Below are 22,519 nucleotides of genomic sequence, written 5' to 3'. Positions count from 1 at the left end.
TGCAGATAATCTGTATTGTCACCTCTAACATGCTTTTCAATAATCATTTAGAAAAGCACACCACATTTATAGCATTCTTTGAAATGAACTTTTATAAAAATTAAAAGAGATAACTTCATGGAAAATATTTATTCTAATAAAGGCAGTTCTTCAGGAAATAACAGGAATGAAGATAAAGCAACAGCTGCCCTGTTGAACAGTGGGTCCCAACAAAGCACAGAGATGAATTCCAGCTCTCCAGCACCGCCATCTCCTGATCAAACAGGTTGGCATCTTTAGTCCACCATAATCATTAATAACTAATGAAATATCCATATGTTTAGCATTTCAAACCTGGTCATTTTGAGAAGTTGTGATTTGCTAAAATCTATCATTTTTTGGTAAATCTCCTCTTAACCCCAACTGCCTGTCTGACTTTAATGGATGAAAAGGACACTTTTATTTCCAAGTTTCAATGCACCAGTTGTGTTCAGAGGAAAGTTTGAAACTTTGAAGTTTTCACAGGACATTGTCACTGTCCCCAAAGATTACCTATTGTTGCAAGTCTAGAGTCCTCTTTATAATGGAGGTGGTTGGAGTGTAGAGCATTGAACCCATCAACATATCTTGCCTAGCAGGTGTGTGTACTTTTACAAAGGCGAATTGTTTTTGAGCAAGGGAAAAGGGAAAATAAATGAAAATTGTTTGTAGTTTGTCAGTCTTATTTATGCAATGTTGAAACCTTCATTAAAATGTTAGGCGCAATTAGTGTCTCTAGCATAAATCTGACTGTGTAGAAAAACTAATTAGATGTTTAGGTGATCATTCTTGCATTTATCTTGTTTGCTGCAATATTGTGATTACACAGTAATTTACATATTTTCCTAAGAAAACACACCAAATTATTCATTACAATTGATATGGAAATACTTGAGGTAAAACTACAAATTCCAAAAAAGCATGTGGTGTTGAGATAATTAGAGTTCATTTGGTGTAGAAACACTCCTTTTACTTTGACTTTTTGACAGTTAATAATGTGGTTGGCAGTAGGTCATGCAAGTTGTTGAATTGCGTAATGAAGATTCCCAGTATATGTGCCTCCAGTTTTCTTCTACATATCCATGTACGTAATGCAACACATTGGTTTTTATCATCCTTTCCAAATTTATTTATTAATAAAGCATCTACTGTGTTTACAAAGCATCTACTACGTGGTTAGCGCCATGCAAAAGGATTTGCTCTCCAAAAGAGGACAGCCCAGTGAATCTGTTTATTTCACCTGCTCACTATATACTGACCTGACCTCCACATCACCTTTGAAGGTGGTCAAGTGAAGTAGATTCAGCCTGCTGTTAGCCACTAACCTACTGAAAATGTTAAAGCCTTGTCCCTTACAGATTTTCTCTAAAGAAATGTACATCTGCTACCCTTTTTATAGGCAAGTCATATAATGATAGTCTTAAGAAATGAATACATTATGATGAATATGATTTTATTTGTACCATTAATGTCTTTATTTGTACCATTAAGATCTTTTTGTTTGTTGCTTTTGTACTGTAGGCTTTAGAGTTTCAAATCAACAAATCTTAGATATCTCTTGGTTACTGTTCCTGTGAAGATAAATATAGCAGGATTCAAGAGTCAGGGTAAAATTACCATGTCCATTGTTTGGTTCTGCTGAACACAGATTTTTATTAAGATTTTCACCATTGACACAATGCAGCAAAAACAGTAAATTTGAAGGAAAATAGACTAAGTTGAGAAAATGCAACTTTTTCCTGCTGTCATTTTAAAGAAGAAAGTAAACATGCTTTTAGTGATACTCATTATAAGTATTTGTCTGTTTCAATTTGTCTGGATCACAGTTATAAAAATCTATCTCAATGTTACATAAAAGATTAAAATTTATTTTTAAAGATTTTATTTATTTACTCATGAGAGACAGAGAGAAAAGGGCAGAGATATAGGCAGAGAGAGAAGCAGGCTCCATGCAGGGAGCCCAAGTGAGACTCGATTCCAGGACTCCAGGATCGCGCCCTGAGCCAAAGGCGGACGCTCAACCGCTGAGCCACCCAGGCATCCCAAAAGATTAAAATCTTTTCACTATGTTGTACACCTGAAACTTATGTAACATTGTGTACCACCCATATCTCAAAAAAATTTTTAAAGTTTAAAATTTTTTTAAGTTTTGATTAATATGTGTCCTAGGGGTACTATACAGTATTTTTAACTGAAACAAATAATGATGCACAAAAGATTTTTGAATCAAAACATTCTCTCCTATAATTTAACATACAGATCTTTTTCACCAGTCACATTAGCAAGTATTTCTGTGGATTTTATTACTGGAAAAGTCTACTCAGTTTAGTCTATGAATTGTCCTGTTTCAGTCTGTAGAATGGAAAGGAAAAGCCTCTTAACTTTTCATGGATGCCTCTCCTCCATGATTTGTAATCCAAACAATGCCCAAATTTTTACTTAAAAATAATTTGTTAAATATTCTGTCCTCCTGCAGTTGAAAGAAGATATTAGTAACTCAAACCCAAAAATTTGGAAGATTTCCTCCCCACCTGGAATGTCAAATTAATGAGACTCTGCTATAAAGAATTTGCTGCAAGATAGGTGATAATGATTTCAGACTTATAAATTTCCTGGCCAGTGTTTCAACTCAGATGGAGAGGAAGTGCAAATGAGATGCCTGTAGCTATAGGCAGTGATCTATAGGTTAAATGTTTAGCAGGTCACAAGATGGTGGATAAATTGCATTCCTTGGCTTCTGCATTATTTGATAAATCTGTTTCAACACAGAAATTTTAACCTGACTACCTGCTTTAATGTGACACTGATGGAACACTCTTCTAATTTTTGTCATCTTTCCCAAATGTCAGATGAGTGGATATTTCCTGAAAACCATGATCGTATTTCCCATTTGGCGTCCAGGAGACAGTCTCTCCTTCCAGATGATGACTCCTGCCACACTTCACACCTGTGGCTAGAAGCCAACAGGGAAAGTGAACATGGCCAACTGGCAAAGGAAACTCAGGTTGTTCGAAAGGACATTTTCACTTTTTCATCAAGACCACGGTCAGCACCTCATGGAAAAACTCAGAATATGTCCCCAGAGGGATGCCCATTTATTTTGGATCTAAAAGAGGATATCAGCATGACAAGAAGAGACACTGAATCAGAGGAAGACTTTTATGGCGGTGACAGCAGCGAAGAGGTACACTGCTTGATGAGTGAAGTCGTTTTAAGCACAGTTGTTCCATTAGCTCTGATAAGCATGAAAACCAGTTGAAATGAAAGAGGGGAAATCAACTGCTATTTATAAAAGTGCAGCAGATTGCAGTGTCAGTCAACAGTTGCCTCAGGTTGTTATGGTAACTCTAAATTGCTGCCTTTTTTATTAACAGTCAGCCAATTTCATTTTTAATTATGGAAACCAGTTTTGGGGTTGTTTTTGTTTTTTTTATTTTAATTTTTGTCTCACAGCATGAGAAATAACGTGCACTTTAGTTATATGATGGTGAGACCAGTAAAACATTAAGAACACATTGTTCTAGCTCTCTGGGGAAATTGTGCTGCAGTGGCTAAGCCTTCTGAATTGACGGTTTTCTGGCTCCCTTACTCCCCTGCCATCTCTCCACCTTAGACCTATTAGGACTCATTATTTTCCATATGGTCCCAGAATTTCAAGAGTTGTGCCAATTAAAGTTTAGATAAAGAATCATGGATTAGTGCTAGGATTTGCCTTACCCAAGGTTTTCGGTTTGTAATTATTTAGAATACAAATATATCTTATAAATTAGTAAATTCACAGAAAGTTTAAAAAAGATTTGTTATAAACCAAACATAAAGTAGTTCTGAAACATTTGTTTAAAGCTTAATACATTATGATGACTTTTTTCTCCATATGAAATGAATTACTTTTTGTGAAATTCCTTCAGCTTTGTTCAATGATAAGCATCCATATTTCCTGTGAAAAATAATTATCTCAAAAGCAGGTTACAGTCAAGTTATGTTTTCATTAAGCTATACAAATCATTTCTATGTCAAAATTATACATAACTTTGTTATATGTTAAAATATACATAATATATTTATAAATATAGTGAGTTATATATTAGATTATATGTATAATATATTATGTAATAATAATTAGAAAAACTGTATATGCTTACAAATATTTTTTTAAGAATTATGATTGATCAAGGATCCCCCTTTGGACTGCAGGATTAGATTATTGCTCCTACCTTCAGAGCCAGTTGAAAATATGATGAAATTGTTCAGGCAGTAATTACGGGTTTTTGCAACTTTTAATGAGTTTCCATTGCAAAGTACATGGGGAAATCCTTTTTTTATAATATCCTTGCTTCTGAGCATGGTGAAACTATTAGTCATACCAAACATAAACCTACTGTAAATCCCTTAATGCTTGAATAGTACACATGATGCCAACATTTTAAATGTTCTGGATATCTTTGTCCCTTTCACCCTGAATAACATTAAGATATAAAAACTAAAATAGACATTCACCCTCAGCGTCTAGTACTGCCCCCATCCCAGTTGTCAATTCTTTTACAGTATTAATTGACTAATCTGATAAAATAATCTGTACTTTTTCATTAATGGGATAGCCCATCCCCTTCCCATAAGCACAGCACCATCTTTCTTACCTAAACCAAAAGAATTCCTGTAATGGTGGAAATTTCAAGGCAGATGGGACATGTTAGTTCCTTCCCTGGAAAACTTTGAGAGAAGTTTTGTGGAAAACTGCCCTTTAAATATCATGACATGGGGAACTTACTTCTGTCTACAAGAACAATAAGCCTTGACAGGAAGCAATAGAACTTCATGAGAAAATGAACAATACTAGTTCTGAATATTTTATTTTGTTATCATTTGATGTGCTTTCTTTTGCTACTAGCTACTGCACATCTGCAATCCTTCATCATTTATTATTGCAAACATAAACTAATTACCAATTACATGAAATTGAAAATAAATGTATCATGCATCACCCAAGCTCTGAGTGGCATAGCTCTCTGGTCACCCCCATGCCACAACCATCAAAATGACTAGTAGCATTTGGCTAGAGTCTATATCAAGACCATCTCATTGCTAATACCTGTCCTGACCCACCTTTAGTTGGAGCTGGCTAAGAATGGCTGCCGGATAGGAGGGCAGAAGCCTCACCATAATGTATAAGCTTGTATACTTGGTAGAGGCAATAACAAGATACAAACTATAAAATAGAAAACATGACAAAATTGCTGGGTTATATTTAAACAAGTTCTATAATCTATGGTGATCAAATTTGTTGTTTGGGGGGGGTTTTGGTAATTTCTTTTCCTTAGGATTACTTCTCCAATTGATTAAGTATGTAAGTCATTGGGAAATTGGATTAGATATTTAAAATGTTTATTTACATATAGTCTTTGAAGAAAAATCAGTTTAGTTGATTTAGGCATCCTTACTATTCGTTGTATTATTTTAGAATGTTATATCCTTAGAGTAACATAATTATACTTGAGGAAAACAGTGTCATGTCATAAATGATGGTGGATGAATGAGGCTAATTACATTACATACTATGTTTGAAGTTTATAACTTGTAGTTAAAAGACCTATTTGATGGTAGACCATTGAGTATTTTTAAAGGGAAATTATATATATTCAGTAGCATGTAAACTAAGTAAAATCAAATCATGTTACCATGATAGAGGAAAAGTATACATACAATAGTAAAAGCTAATTAAAATGAACTTTCGGTAATATTGATTTTGTAATTTAAGTTTCTAATCATTAATTCACATCTGCAATCTTCATCAGTGCAGAGCCTCAAAAGTATGAATTTTCTTTTTTTGCATATACTCTGGTCTTAGTCTTTGCTTTACTATATATTTTATTCCCCAGACAGCCATGTATACTAATATTCCCTCAATTAATTTTGAGTTTGTAGTTCGTATTTGAAAAGCACACTATGGAAATAGATAGCTATAAAATCAAGACTACCATGTAAAATGAATTACCCTAGAAAAGCTATTAAAACAGAGTGCCTTTCCCACTATTGCAGCATCTAAAAGAAAAAAAAAAAAAAAGCCTGTTTCTATTATCATCTCTATTTTGTATTTTATGCCATTATTTCCAGTGTGGCTTTGAGTATACACCTGGTTTACAACTTGAAATAGTTAGCTTTATATTAATATTTTATTACTTCCCTAATTTAATTTTTCATCTAGAAATACTGTCATTTTTTTCCCCAAAACTCTGGCTGTGTATCACATACTAAAGTAGATACTTGCAAGGCCAGGTAATTTGTCCTGTATCACAATCTAAATTGGAACATTAAGCCAAAAAATTATCCCTAGTTGGAGACGATTTATGTGGACCAAGTACTTAGAGCATTCAAATTAGCTAGGAAGCTTCCAGGTCTTCTCCCCATCTAGCTCCAGAGAGGGCTGTGGCAGACGAATTTACCAACAACAGAGTAAAAGGACCCTTTTGGTCCTCCTCCTCAGCTTTCCCCATATTGTTGCTTTGAAGATATTTTTTTGGTCCTCAGAGTTAAACTGTTTCATGGCATTTTTTTTCTTTAAAGTTTATATTTCTGGTTTTAGTCTATAAACCACTCATCCTTGTGTAATTGATTAATGAATTTGAATTACATTCTCACATGTACATACACATAATAGAATATTTACTACTCTTGAGCCTGTTTGTATTTCTGTGTAACCTTTTAAAACTTTTAAATGTTGATGTCTGTGTTGGGAAAAAAAATGGAAGGACTATTTTGAATATGTTGCCTTGCATTTTTGTTCCTGTATATTATGGATTACAACATAACATATTCTCTAAACCCACCAGGCAAATTTAATATTTACTGTGTGTGAGAAATTTTTTAAAGCCGTTCACAGCTCTAGGTCTTTATTACTCTCTTATAAAGCTCTGTTCCTCTCTGCAAAAGTCACAGGCTCCATGATTCTTATGACTTGGCTCTTCATTGTTATAGGCAAGTAACAAAAATTATAAAACTCTTGTCTGCTTAGACTATAATTCTACCACTTTTGCTATTAGATAAACATCATACAGATAAATAGTTTTTTGTACACAGGGGTTTCCAAAAGAAATCTTTAAAATGTTATCAGCTAAAAGAGCATGAAGTCTTAACTTCTAGAAAGATATGTTATACAATTAATGGAGGCTCATCATTTTCCCCAAATATTCATGTGATGGTGTTTACCCATCCTATAGAGTCCTTCTAACTTCTGCTATTTGTCTATGAAGCATCATTGGCTTTAGGTAAAGATATTTTTTAAAATTTGTCCAACCCCTTTTAATATCAAGCCTACTGCAGGTTAGTTACTTGTTAGAAGCAGTTACGTCTTCCTTTCATTACTTTTTCATAAACTAGTCAAATGCATTATAAGATACCACTATCAATTATCTTTTCCATCCAGAAAGAACTGTATTACTTTATCAGTTTCCTATAAAATTGAAGAGGTGGAAGTAGAACTATTTCTTGGGGATGGTTGTTAGTGAAGACATTTAAGATATATTTGAGTATATTTGATATATTTGGTAATCTCGTTACCATCAAAGAAGAAATGATTTTTCTCATTCCTTTATGACCAATGTCTTTAGCTATATCTATGCAAATAACTATGCTTTTTAGTTGACAGCAGAAGTATATACCTATATCATCCCTATTGTCTGCTGGTGCCCAGATCCAGCTTCAGGATGCTGCCAATGCGTGCATTTAGTCACTAAAACATTGGACAAGAGTAAAGACTCCTGCTGACTCAGTCTCAATTACAGATTTCAAAACTGTTATCAAAAGTATGTTTGGAATATTTGCAGACATGTGTTTTTACAGAACTTTTAAAAATGTTATACAAGACTTCATTTCACAGTGGACTGAATTAAAAAAATCAAATGAAATATAAATAAATATGATCATCTGCTTTTACAAAGGCTAAAACAGAGCTCTACCCTGACTCGCTCAACATTAAAGTTGTGATACAAAGAGCTTGGGTCCCATCTGCTCCAAGTAGGTGGCCCTCAAGAGTCATTAAAATTATCTTTTTAAAATTATAGCTCAGCAAGAGCAATCCATTTTGTGCATCCAGAAATTATTGTCCAAATGCCCATCTGCATGTCCTTTTAAGAAACGTAGTTCAACAGAGGAAGTCCTGGCTCCTTGGGGAAATCATTCTCATCTTCAGCGTACATATGCTGTGCTACAGTTAATCAGGCAAATTCTATTGATGTTTCCAGCACTGGGGCGTGATTGAATATTTAACAAACAAATGCCTCTGAGCCCAGAAGACAAACGGTTCAAGAGATTTGGGACATTTTTAAAAAATATATTAAGTTAAATCAAAAGCATTTTGCATTTGTTCTTCTGAGAAACAGATGAACAGACTATCAGAATCTGAAATGGCATGACAATTTCTTTACCACTCTGACAAATTATATTCAATTGCTGTACAGGTTTTCAGTAGCTAAATGATAAACCAAAAGGGAAAACGTTGTTTTTCAATCAGGTCGTAGTAAGCTAAGTTTTAATGCACATAACAAATGCATGTTATACAAGAAAAAAATTAAGCCAAGAGCTTATTAAGCCCAAAGGTGTTGCATGTGTGAAATCAGTAACCATCATCTATACGTATATCGCCTATTTTAGTGAGTCAAAAGTGTTGCCTAAGAAAGGAATAGAGGGATCCCTGGGAGGCTCGGCATTTAGTGCCTGCCTATGGCCCAGGGTGTGATCCTGGAGTCCTGGGATCAAGTCCTGCGTCAGGCTTCCAGCATGGAGCCTGCTTCTCCGTCCTCCTGTGTCTCTGCCTCTCTCTCTCTCTCTCTCTTTCTCTGTTAAATAAATAAATAAATAAATAAATAAATAAATAAATAAATAAATAAATATTTTTAAAAAATAAGAAAGGAATAAAGTTTTGCCATTGTACCACTCTTAGAAAATATAATACTAGTTTTACTCTTTATTTTTTTCCCTTGAAAAGAGAAGCCAACTCAACTCCAGTCAAAATACTGGTCTCGTGTATCTCTTGCCTTTCTCATTTATCATAATTCCCCTTTCAGAATCTGGGATAAACCAGAATTGGTTCTAGGACAACCAAAATAAGCAAGCCTTTTATACTCTGTCCAGATTCTCCAGTTATTTATCTTTTCCATATATTTAAAATAGTGCAGAAATGTGTTAGTGCGGAAATGCAGTACAACCAAGAGAATGTTCACCAGGGAACACAGCTAAATCTGTCCTCCTCGGCCCATCTCCAAACCAGGGTGTATCTTAGGAAAAATGTGAGATGAATGTCCATATACATCTCATGAATATTTTTGTGTGTATAATTACTGCTCATGCCAAGCAAAAAGAAATAATTTTACACCTGAGTAAACTACTACAAGGAAAAAAAGGCTGTCTGTCCTCTGACCCCCTCCCCCAGAAGTGCAAAAAATAATTTGATTTTTAAGGTGTTTTTAAAATGATGTAGCAAACATCTGGCCAGTACCCCTCCAATATTACATCTAAAACTTTTGAAATGCTATTTGCTGCCTTCTCCCATATGAAACTGTGACCTTTGTAGGTATCTATGTCTTTCTGCTTTATACTTTTTTTTGCCTTTGAGACTTTGTGCCTCTCAAGGTCAATGCCCGTGTCCTTCTTACCTGTGTGTCTTCTATAGTGCCTACAAAATGCCTTACACATAGCAGGAGCTTACTAAATATTTACTGAACTAATTTTTATTGCAAAAGTTAATTTCTGCCTATGTGATATACAAAATGGAATCCCAGAGTGATCAAAGGTGGCCCAAAGGTTCATAATTATACCTTTCCTGCTTTTAGCGAACCTATTTTTAGGGCCTGTCTGCTTTAAATACACAACATGTTTAGTTTTTATTAATGAAAATATGATGGAAGTGAATGAGTAGAGAGTCTTTTGGTCACAGAAAACCCACTGCCCAGTATATACAACAATTATAGAAAATTAAACTAGAGGTTTTTTTGAAAGCTGGAGAAAAGATAGTACTATCTAACGGCCAGACTGAATTAACAAGAAATATATCCTACTTCCCACCAGTACCTTCTTAGAACTAGGGTCTGAGGGATGTTTGCTATATTCTCTGTTTACTTTCTCTAGACAAGGCTAAACTTTTATTCTCCTTTTGTCTCTATGAAACAAAAGTTGCAAGAGTCACCACTCCATCCCTTAGTAATTTAGGACACTAGGCATTTTTCGAGTCCCTGGCATTCTTTCCAGTTTTCTACCTGAAGGCGGGGTTCTTTAACCATGTGAACAGCCTAAGGGGTCTCAGAGTGGCAATGAAGGATGAGCTCATTGAGCAAGTGGCGTACAGCGGAAAGGTGTGTCCAGTGCCTGTAGCTGAGGCTGTACGATACTGTTTCAAGGATGAAAATATCCCAATTTTCTTATTTTTTTCACTTGGGACATAAAGTAAGGGCCCATGGATCGACATTCAGTCACTATCTTTTCTTTACCTGGGGCTCTGGAAAGTAAATTTCTCCATATAAAGAAATATATGAATGAGAAGATCAAGCCAGCATAGACAAAGCAAGTTTAGGCCCAGGACAAATACCAAGAAGAAGATCCTTAGACACCCTGCAATTCTCATTCCTTATTCAGACAGGCAAGCTGTTTCTTAGATGTTCTGAGACCCGAGTGTTCTAGGACCTTCCTTGAGAGTACAGTTACCTGCTAATCCCAACTACTTTCCACAAGAAGGGAAAATCATTTTATGACAGGATTAGGGATTGCCAACTACATTTTAGAGATTTCCAGAGTCTTAAGTATAGCATACTTTGCCTTCTACAGAACTCTCCTATCAGCCCAGCCTATCCATCCCCACTACCAGTGTCTCAACCAGACACCCCAGCGCTTCTAATCATGACAGCTCAACAGTCTCCTAATTGGCTCCCTCTCTGCTATCTCCACAGATGCTGCAGACACCACACGAACTCACACCCATGCCTTCTATCATGTGACATCTCTGATTCTCCTGAGTCACATCACTCAAGGACCCTTCAAAGGCCCTGGATGACAGAGATTCAGTTCTGGGCTACCATTATATCCTCAGCACCCACAGCGCCTATGGCAATAACCCTAGATAGGATTAGGAAGAAAGGAAGATTGGCAGAACAATGACAGACACACAGGCGGATAGATCCCTTCTCATTAAAAGGCATAATAAATTCTTCTGGCCTGTATGCAATCTAGAGCAGGCTTTCTTGCCTTTACATATGCTTCACTTATGCTAAAACGGCAATCTCACCTCAGATAGTAATCTGTGTGTTGAGTGTTGATGATGACCAAACACTCAGGAATAAACTGAAAAGTTCAATCAGTCACTCAAATATTTTGTTTAAAAATACCAAAATTGGGACACCTGGGTGGCTCAGCACTTGAGCATCTGCCTTCACCTCAGGGCATGATCCCTTTCCAGGGATCAAGTCCCACATCGGGCTCCCTACAAGGAGCCTGCTTCTCCCTCTATGTCTCTGCCCGTCTCTGTGTGTCTCTCATGAATGAATAAATAATATCTTAAAAAAAAATTAAAATACCAAATTTGGGGGGAACACCTGGGTGACCCAGTTTGTTAGGCATCCAACTCTTGATTTTGGCTCAGGTCATGAGTGTCTTGAGGTCTTGAGATCCAGCCCCATCAGGCTTCCTGCTGAGCATGAAGTGGGCTTGAGATTCTCTCTTTCCCTATCCCTCTGCACCTCCACCTTGATCCTGAATGCATTATTTCTCTCTCGCTCACTCTAAAAAAATGTTTAATTAAAAATAAAAAACCAAATTTTGGGAATAACTAGATATTTGGTTCTCTGTGGCTATAAATGGAAGGATAGGAAATAGCTTTCTGAAACTGAATGTAAGATATATATTCTCAGGGGATCCCTGGGTGGTGCAGCGGTTTGGCGCCTGCCTTTGGCCCAGGGCGCGATCCTGGAGACCCGGGATCGAGTCCCACATCGGGCTCCTGGTGCATGGAGCCTGCTTCTCCCTCTGCCTGTGTCTCTGCCTTTCTCTCTCTCTCTCTCTATCATAAATAAATTTAAAAAAATAAAAATAATTAAAAAAAAGATATATATTCTCAGGCATCAAATAATGTCTCTAAAATACAATCTGCTTTTTGGGGAACCTGGGTGGCTCAGTTGGTTAAGCATTGAACTCTTGATTTTGGCTCAGGTCATGATCTTAAGATTATGAGATGGAGCTCTGGGTCAGGTTCCATGCTCAGTGGGAGTCCTCTTGTCCCTCTCCCTCCCCCTACCCCTCCACTGGCTTGCATGCATGCTCTCTCTTTCTCAAATAAAAATAAATAAATAAAATCTTTAAATCTATATAGATATATATACTCTGCTTTTATTGATTTTTTTCTGTCCTAAGTTTATCATTTTAATATCCATTTATTTATTATATATTTAAATAAGACAAGTTAGAAAAATCTACCCCGGCAAGAATAAGCAGTGATCACATTAGTTTGTTTTTTAAATTTCTTATTTTATAGCAGAAAAATCCACCTACTAAAAATGTACTGTATTTCTCATTTTCATTATTTACTTTCACAGCCATTGATTTTATGTTTGTACTTCCTCCTTTCTCAGATTTAAAAATTAAAACTTTTGCTTTCCTAGGGATAATCTCAGAACTATGTACTTGAAAAATTCATGTAGCTTTCCAAATAATTATATTTCATGATGCTCATGTTTTATGGAAAAAAATACTTTCTATAATTGAAATTTTCATGTAAGAAAAGTATTTCACAAAACATGTCTACTATCTATTGCTCTTCAACAATAAAACTTCCCTACAATAATTTAAGACAAAAATACTTTGATAGGCCCACTTCTTTTTAAAGTAGCATTTCCCGGCTTAAATAAGCTAAATATTAATAGTTCTAGCTCTTTCTCTTCGCACAGAGTCAGCTCATTGGGAATTCAAAGTCTACAAATCTTAGATAACTTCCTATAGATCTCTTCTTCCACATGCTTTTTTGAAAGGACTATATTTTTAGTGACCTCTTCTTAAATGGTTCTTTTGTAACTCAATGGTAAAAAAAAAAAAATACATGCCTTACCAAGACCAGATACCATAGTAGGGCACCTTAACAAACGGTTTATATACCTACTTACGTTGCTGGTTTTAGTTGCTCATATTTTTATTGCAGAATAAAATAGTATATATATATATATATATTTTTGCTTTTTATTCAGAGAATACATGAACTTATTAAGAACTGTTATCAGTAGTTTATTCACCACAGATTTTGACTCAACATGGTTTCACTTTGTTCCCCTATGTAGGATAACAACAGTATCCAGGGCTCCCCGAGTCCAGCAGCTAGTCCTTCAGGGTTAACTCAGTTAACGTTAGAGAGCACGTTGGGGAAGGCTGCAAGGCGAACAGATAAAGGACCTCTAAAAAGTGCCTACGCAGAAGCAGGAACATCAGAAAGCCAGAATTCCTTGGCAAAGCAGATAGATAGAAAAGACTTTCAAAGGAGCATGGTGCCTACGCCATGCCTTTCTCCCCCTGGAAGAAGTGAATCCTCTCAGAAAATTCCAGATCCTCTTATCAAAGCAAAGGACCAGCCAACCCATCAAGTACCAGCTTCAATAAATAAAACCTTGCTCAAGGAGATCTCAGGGGAAAAGTTGAGACTGATTCCTGAAGTATCTGTAAGTGGTATCCCTCTGGTTTGCATAGGCGGGCAGTACGTCCTGCTGTGTTCTGTTCTGTTCCACTTCGCACGCATTTTCAGCAGGACCTATTTTTCATCATTTGGGTGATCAGTAATGTATTTGCCTTCCTATTCAGATGTGTTTTAGCTCAGTAGCAGCAGCTGTTAAAGAGTATATTGCACATCCCAGTGATAATAGAATGCCTCATGTTTTTAATGAGAAAGATAATTATCATAATAGTTTTTTTTTTTATTTCTCGGTTACTTCTCATAATTCTAGTTATCACTGCCTGCAAATTATAAATGAAGATCTTATTTCTGAGCCAAAGGCTTGCCAGTGAAATTGACAGATTTTCAATAACAATCTACATTAGGAACCGTAAAAACATCATTATTCTATTCACTTTCTGGTCTCTTTGCAGCAGTTTCCTAAATAATAAATGGCATGAGTGAAGGTTAACAGTAAAGTAGTGTCATTGAGTAAATCCCTAGACTAGTTTGGTGGCTATATTCATGTTCATCAGATTGATTTTCTTCCTTCCTGTGTTGGTATGTTTCTTCCTTAAGTCCCTCCATACCTATACTTAAACACCAGAGAACAAATGAAGCCATGCAGAACAAATGAACTTATATTCATCCATTTCTTTAAAACATTGAAAGCTTTCTTTATTTGTCATGTCCTAAGTATTTTCTATGTGTTTCAGTGTAAAGCTTTGGTTCAATTATGTTCTAAGCAATTCAGGGTGGATTTTTCCCTTGCACAAGTCACAGACATATGCATCATCATTAACAAACTAGAAATAGCTGATATGTCTTAAATATCTGCCATGTGCCAGTCACTCAGCCAAGCCTTTTTCTGTGGAACATTTCATTTAATCCTCACAGGGACCCTGAGAGGTAGACACCTTGATCCTCGGTTTCAGATGAGGAGACTGAGGTTCAGAGTGGTTATGCACGGTGTTCAAGGACAACAGCTGGCTAGTTGAAGAGTTAGAACTTGAATGGAGATTGTCTGAGTCGAGACCTGCTACCTGGACCACCACGCTGGGCTCCATAAACATGTACCGGCTCTTATGGGAATGGTGACCCCTCCACAAGAAAGACCCAGATACAACTGGAATGGGTGTTCCCCTTATTTCTCATGTTCGTATGCATGTGTGTATGCATGCATGAATCATCTAACATCATGAAAATGGATTTGTTTTATGGTGATTTAGGATGAAAGTGGTCAGTAATATTTTTGCATGTTATCCTTTTTTTTTTTTGGAAATATTTCTAAAACAGATGTTCTACCTAATACCTATCTGTAATTTTTTTCTTTGGTGTGCTAATAAGTGGAATGCAGGTAATAAATGAACCTTAGAGATCTATTCTACAACAATGCTTTATTTGACTGCAGCCAAAACTGGGCTGCCAGAAACAGAGCCAAAGCAAGTCTCTAAGAAGCCTTCCACTCCATTCCCCCCACCCCTGCCCCTGCTAATTTTTTTGCCACCACCCTTCTATTAGGTAAAATCTGTCATCCTAATATATCCAAAAGATTGGTTATTTTGAATCATTCCATCTTTCTTATAGAAATAAAGCCAGAGCATGAAAATCAGCTTGGAAGCTTGAGGCACAAATGAACTTTTTAGAATTGGCCATTGTGCCAAGCACACTGCCTGAAAAATAGCGCTCTCCGATGGTAGCAGGAGAAAATGAAAGGTTGGAGAGAGAGTAGGCAACTTTCCCTTATACCATCCTCTTCATTTGAGAGGCTTTGAGGATAAGCCAGTTCACAGAGACTATTCCAATTGCTCCAAGAGGATCTTTCTCACAGCTTATTGCTGTTGATTGCCAAGCCCAGACTGACCCAGGTGCCTTTTGCACAGGGGCTCCTGGGCAGCATATGCCATTTTCACTCATCCATTTTACAGCTGAGAAGACTGACAGAGCAATCTCTTCAAAAGGATGAAAGAGGGAAGGAGTTTTATCTCTGTTGAGGGGATAAAGGCACAAAGGCACTGCTTACCATTTGTGCAGAGAGGTTTTGACCTCAGTGTCAAAATTCATGCTAATAAAATGTGATCTCTAATAACCCACATGATCACTACAATCTGTGTCGCTCACATTTGTGAATGTGATAACCTCAGTTTAATAGGATGTAAAATTATTGAAGGCATTGGCACTTTACCCCATTTCAGAATGAATTTATAGGGGGAATGTAGTGTTCTTCCAGAGACACCATTTAAAAAAGAAATTCATGGTCATACTGAAAGGGTGCTAATACTTGACATTCTCTCCATTTAATAACTGCAGCTAAGAATCTGAAACAAGTTTCCTCAAAAGAGTGCTATGTGCTTGGTAACCCCACAATGGGATTTTCCCCCAGATCCCAGAAACCCATGGCATTGACTTTTAATAATTTACTAATATTTAATTCACACAATATAGAATTCTGCCTTTTTTAGTGCATTCATGGATTGTACAACCATCACTGCTCATATTAGATCATTTTTATCATCCCAAAAGAATTCCATCCCCATTAGTAGACATTCCCCATTCCCTGCTTCCCCTAAACTCCCAGAAGCCACTAATCTGCTTTCTGTCTATGGATTTGCCTATCCTGGACAGTTCATAAAAATGAAATCAGACAGTATATGGCCTTTTGGGTCCGACTTCTTTCATTTAACATAATGTTTTCAAGTTCCATCCATGTTGTAGCTTGTCATGTCTTTTTATGCCTGAACAGTAATCCATTATCTGGATATGCCATATCTGTTTATTCATCTATTAGTTGGTTGTTTCCACTTTTGGGCTATTATAAAAGATGGTGCTATGAACATTCATATGCACATTTTCGTGTGGACATATGTTTTCAGTCCTCTTGGGTATATACCTAGGAGTGGAATTGTTCGGTCATATGGAACTTTACATTTAACTTGCCAGAAACTGCCCAACTGTCTTCCAAAGCAGCTGCACCATATTACATTTCCACGGGCAAGGCGAGTTGAGGGAATTTCTCCACATCTTAGTCAACACTTGTTATTGTCTTTTTGTTTTAAGCCGGCCTAGTGTGTCCTAGTGTGTGTGAAGTCATATCTCACTGTAGTTTTGGTTTGCATTTCCCCAATGACTAAAGATGTTGAGCATCTTTTCATATGCTTATTAGCCTCTCCTTCAGAGAAATGCCTATCAAATCTTTGGCCTGATTTTTCCTTTGGATTATTGGTCTTTTTATTGTCCAGTTGTAAGAGTTTGGATACAAGTTTCTTGTCAGATACATGATATGTAAATATATTCTCCCATTCTGTAAATTGTCTTTTCATTTCATGAGGCTATCTTTTGAAGCATGGAAGTTTGTCATCTTATAAAGTCCAATCTATCAATGCTTTTCTTCTATTGTTTTTGCTTTTCATGTCATTTGTCAGAGCCATTGCCTAATCCAACATCACAGAGATTTATTCCAATATTTTCCTTAAAGAATTTTATAGTTTAACTCTTAAATTTTGTTCTGTGATCCATTTCTAGCTAATTTCTGTCTCTAATGGAAAGTAGGGGTTCAACTGCATTTTTTTTTTACATGTGGATATTTACTTATACCGGCACTATTGGTTGAAAGAGTATTCTTTTCCCATTGAATTGTCTTGTCACCATTTTTGAAAATCAGTTGACCATACATGTAAAAGCTTATTTCTGACTTACCAGTTCTGTTCTATATATATGTGTATCCTTGTGCAGTATCACACTGTCTTGATTACTATAGTTTTGTAGTAGGTTTAAAATCAGAAATGTGACTCCTTCAAGTTCATTCTTCCTTTTCTGGATTGTTTATGCATCTCCATAGAAATTTGAGGATCAACTTGTCCGTTTATGCAAAAAGGGCAGCTGAGATTGCATTGCTTCTAGGGCAGCTGAGATTGCATTGCTTCATTGCATTGATTCTATATCCCCCCATCAATTTGGGGGATATATCCTAACATCTTAACAGTATTAAGCCTTCCAATCCACGGATATCTTTCCATTTATTTATGTCTTTAATTTCTTTCAGGAATGTTTCATAATTTTCAGCATGTAAGTCTTGCATTTCTTTTATTAAATTTATTCCTAAGTATATTTTTTATGCTATTGTGAATAGAATTGTTTTTCTTAATTTTATTTTATTTGTTCATTGCTAGTGTTCATAGAAATGCAATTTATTTTTATATTGATTCTATAATTTGCAACCTTGCTATTAATTAGTTCTAATACTGTTTCTGTGAATTCTTTAGGATTTTCTTAGAATACAAGATCGTGTCATTACAAATAGAGATAGTTCTACTTCCTTTCCAATCTAACACAGACATGATGAGCTTAGTCAGGCCTGGAAAGATTCTATTGGTATGACTCATAGGAAATGTACTTGATGCAAGAGGAAAATTTTGATTATCCTGGGACTAGAAGTCTGTCTAATATTATATGAATGCAGATACGAAATTACCTTTGCTGGCTAGCATTGTAGTCCACATATGTAAAGCACTGACATGTATGAGGGTTTTACCACTAAGCTGGGTTCCTAAAATAAAGGACTTCTAAGGGTGCCTGAGTGGCTCAGTCAATCATCTGCCTCTTGATTTCAGCTTAGGTCATGATATCAGGGTTGTGAGATGGAGCCCTGCACTGCATGGAGCCTGCATAATATTCTCTCCCTTCCTCTCCCTCTGCCCTTCCCCCCACTTTCCCCTCTAAAATTAATTAATTAATTAATTAATTAATTAATTAATATAAAGGACTTCTAGGTGATGAGTTATGGCTGTTGTGGTTCTACTTCTGGATTAGTGAGAGCATCTCCTCTTCTGCTCAGTGCTTGTCAGGCCAGGTATTCCTCCCAGGAACTAGAGATACATCAACCAAAACAGATGAGGCCTGTCTCCCTGGGGGGCTTAAGACAATAAAGACATACAAGCAAGTACATAAAGTGGTTATAAACTATGATAAGTGGTACAGGAAGACAAAAACAAGGTGATGTAATAGAGAATAGGATTGGCTAGAATTGTGGGTACTTTAGATATTATCTGATGGAGTAGATAACATTTGATCTGAGATCTAAAGTTTAATATGAAGCCAGTCATGCAAAGAACCTGGGAATAATGTTTCAGGTATTAGGAACAGGAGGTACAAAGCTTCGAAATGGGCATCTTTGGGAAATAGAGAAGATCCACATAGCTGGGGCATAGAAGAAGGGGAAAGTAGTGAAGGATGAGGTCAGAGCAGCACACAGGGTCCAGATCATGTAAGATCAGGATGGCCACAGTGAGAAGGATGGCCTTTACTTCAAATGCAATGATAAGTCTTTGTAAGGTTTGAAACAACGCAACGACATTTACATTCCAAAACTTCCCTCTTGCTGTGTCAAGGGTGGATGCAGGGAAAGCAGTTGAGGCATTACTCTGATAGATCAGAGTGGAGATGAAGAAAAGTAGTAGATCCCAGGAATAACTGGGAGCTAGGACAGACAGGATATAGGGAAGAGGAAATGGGTAGAATTAACTATGACTCTCAGATTTGGGATCTGAGCAAAAGGAGGATGGTTATGTAATTCTCTGGGTTCTGGAAGACTGAGCAGACCTGAGCCATCAACTCAACCATCAAGCTACTACAATCAGGAATTATAAGTGGACACACCCCATTAAAAATCTGCTCTCACATGGGGCGCCTGGGTGGCTCAGTTGGTTAAGTGTCTGACTCTTGATTTGGGCTCAGGTCATGATCTCAGGGGTCATGAGATGGAGCCCTGCAGCAGGCTACACACTCAGCAGGGAGTCTACTTTAGATTCTCTCTCCCTCTCCCTTTGCCTCCTCACCTCATCCTCCGCCTCCCCTGTGCTTGAGCATGTGTGTGCTTTCTCAAATAAATAAATAAGTCTTTAAAAATAAAATCTGCTCTCACAAAGTGCCAACGTGAAGTGACTTTATGACAAGGGACAATTAAAGGCTTTTACAAAAGGAGATTCAGGAGAACTATTTTCCTAATCCCCTGGTATGCCAGAGGACTAGTAATTCTTAAGGAACACTTACGGAAATCGATTTGCTAACTACTTGGTAAACTTCCTCCTTGCAATGTTTTATTCATTTTTAAATAGAGTTCCCTATTATTAAGTTCAAATATTTTTAATTAAGAAACAAGTACAGCCCTCTGGGTAATATTGTAACCATGTAGATAGCTGGTAATTAAACTTTTCCACATGTATGACTGCATTCAAACAGTTTTGAATGAATCATTTTAAACCCATAAATGTCATTATGTGCATCTTTAAACAAACAAAAAGGCCTATATAACAGGCTTTGTGGTTCTAGAAAAAGTTTGAACTTACTAAAAAATGGTTACTTTCAAAAGAAAGACAAAATATGCTACCAGTTACAAAATTCATGTATTCTCCAGTCTTAGCAAAAATAAGACTTGACTTTTTATAGGAAAAAAAAAAAAACTATAGAATGAATCCCATGTGACTTTTAAGTTTAGTTTTCACATTTTTATTTTTAAAAAATAAAAACTAGGGGATCCCTGGGTGGCGCAGTGGTTTAGCGCCTGCCTTTGGCCCAGGGCGCGATCCTGGAGACCCGGGATCGAATCCCACATCAGGCTCCCGGTGCATGGAGCCTGCTTCTCCCTCTGCCTGTGTCTCTGCCTCTCTCTCTCTCTCTCTGTGTGACTATCATAAATAAATAAAAAAATTTAAAAAAAAAATAATAAAAAATAAAATAAAATAAAATAAAAAATAAAAACTAAATTATGGAAGGACGCTGTTAAAAGTGTTTTAAGCCATGGTATAATTTTTTTAATTGTCAAGCCTTTTCCTTTGGATAATGAAAAAAGGATTAGTTTGACTGCCTCCCTGATGAACATGAGCCCATATTTTTTTTTTTTTTGAAATAATAGAGGTTTACTATTCTATGCAGTTTGTACTCTACAAACTTGGAGGAAAATGAGTTTGTAAATTATCTTAGAGTTCTAAAGGCATTGTTCCATTACATAAAATTCTGCATTTTCTAGGATATATAATACTCTGTATTCGAAGGGAAACCATCTGTCTCTCTTTGAATTTGCCACGCAAGTATGCCATTTGCAACTGTCTTTCCAACAAATACCCCATTGTTTGAAGAATTCTAAATGTCTTTCTGACCCCTGACTTCCTTCAGTTACAACAGTATTCCATTGTTGCAAAACACCTGTTTGGGGGTTAGGTTGCCCTGTGTGCTATACATATGTCAATCATCCTGGCCCAACTATGCAAGTTCACCCAGTGACTCTCCCTTATTCCAAGACTACTACTATAAGTGCCCACTGGCCTCATGCTTTCCTGGGCCACCTGATAGATGGCCTTCACCTTTGCTACCTTCAGGACCTTCCCAAAAGATCATGTCTATCTACATTTTCATTCTTCTGAGAGGTCAAGAGCAGTGGACACCATGGCTCAGAGCACCAACTCAAATCAGACAGACCTGGATTTTAATTTTGGCTTTGCTTCTCTTTACTTACATGACCTTGGACACATTTCTTAACTTCCTTGAACCTCAGTTAACTCATCTATCACCTTGGAGAAAATAATAAAACTTATTCCATAGGGTCATAATGAGTATTAAATGAAATAGGTTCATAATCCGACAAGGTATTTTCTTCTACTCATGTCTGAGTAGTTAGAAATACAAACCAGTGTGCCTAGCATTCTAAAGCAAACTTTTTCAAATTCAATAAAATTCCAGAAGCTAATTATTGGTATTGTTCAATAAGTGATAGCTATATGCATTTCTTGTCCTCTGTTAATAATTGAATCAAATGCTGACATAAGAATGAATTAATGGTCAGGTTGCGTGTTGGTATTTTTCTCAGTGTTCACTGAAGAGAGAAAAATATTTAGAAGCAGGACCTGGTGTTTCTCCAGTCATTCCCCAGAGAGTTCCCTCTGTGTGTCTGCCTTATTCCCAGAGCTAAATTATAGATCACCCCTTCATGGCTGATGGGGTGAATTAAACACAGAAAGACTAGTAGCACTTAACACTATAAACCATAGTGTTAACCATGGAGAGAATGTGTCATTTATTACACTGGACACTCCTACCAATGAGTTGCCTTTGGGGAAGAGTTTGTGATTTCATGTTTTGTCAAAACTATACTCTTTCCTTGCCTCTGGAAAAAAAAAAAAAAAACCAGAGTCATTATCTGAATTTTATCTGTCAGTGCACTGCTGGGGATATCGCTGGAGCTACAGAGTTTGGTGATTAAATAACATTGGTGCTACCAGTAAAAGGATTTGCATTAAGCATAGAAATTTTCCAGGTGGAATTTGCTTCAATTTTGTTTTCAGTCCAAACTTACTCCTTTGAGCAAAAAAACTCTTTGCATCTAGTGTCTAGATTGACCAAAGCAAAATGGTCCAGAGTAGAAGTATCTTAAAATAATTAAAAATGGAATTATGGTCCAAATTTTGGGTGATGATATGGAACTGCAGAAGTCATTAAGACATTTTCATATCTCCAAACAATGTGCTAGTTCCTCTAATGAAAAGGAGCAGTTTCAGATTCTCAGAAGTTTCAGAAATTGTAGATAGAAAGACTTAACGAAAAACTGAGACTATCAGAAGTATGAAGCAATTGAAACAGATTAGTTGTTTAGCTAACACACTATAACTTCTTACCGTCAGTTCTCCAGTATTTTAATGTTAAGGTTAGCATCCTACTAGTCAAATGTTTATTGAAGAAATCCATCGCCTTGATGTCTTGGTTTTCCTAATTTTATTTTATTTTTTTGTATATTTTTTTATTGGAGTTTGATTTGCCAAAATAGTAGAACATCCAGTG

The 22,519-nt window shown here is 36.4% G+C and overlaps 1 protein-coding gene across 13 annotated transcripts in view; it reads left to right on the top strand.

Annotated features, from left to right (window-relative positions):
- The window catches only part of CFAP20DC (CFAP20 domain containing), a 241,375-nt gene that overhangs the window by 147,688 nt on the left and 71,168 nt on the right, over positions 1-22,519 (top strand). For 8 of the 13 annotated variants that reach the window (XR_005988931.1, XM_041762017.1, XM_041762021.1 and 5 more), the window contains 2 exons: positions 143-265; positions 2,868-3,202. The exons of 1 other annotated variant lie outside the window; for it this stretch is intronic. Coding sequence is in view for 11 of the 12 variants with exons in the window: in XM_041762017.1 (XP_041617951.1) it covers positions 143-265; positions 2,868-3,202 (458 nt within the window). In the remaining variant the exon portion in view is untranslated. Of the gene's footprint in view, positions 1-142; positions 266-2,867; positions 3,203-10,952; positions 11,438-13,325; positions 13,701-22,519 lie in introns of those variants that run through there. 4 more of the 13 variants (XM_041762030.1, XM_041762026.1, XM_041762018.1 and 1 more) reach the window with 4 other exon arrangements.

The sequence above is a fragment of the Vulpes lagopus genome, chromosome 7 (genome assembly GCF_018345385.1).
Source record: "Vulpes lagopus strain Blue_001 chromosome 7, ASM1834538v1, whole genome shotgun sequence".
NCBI lineage: Eukaryota > Metazoa > Chordata > Mammalia > Carnivora > Canidae > Vulpes > Vulpes lagopus.
The sequence above is the reverse complement of the archived record's forward strand: the minus strand, read 5'-3'. Positions and strand labels throughout refer to the sequence as shown.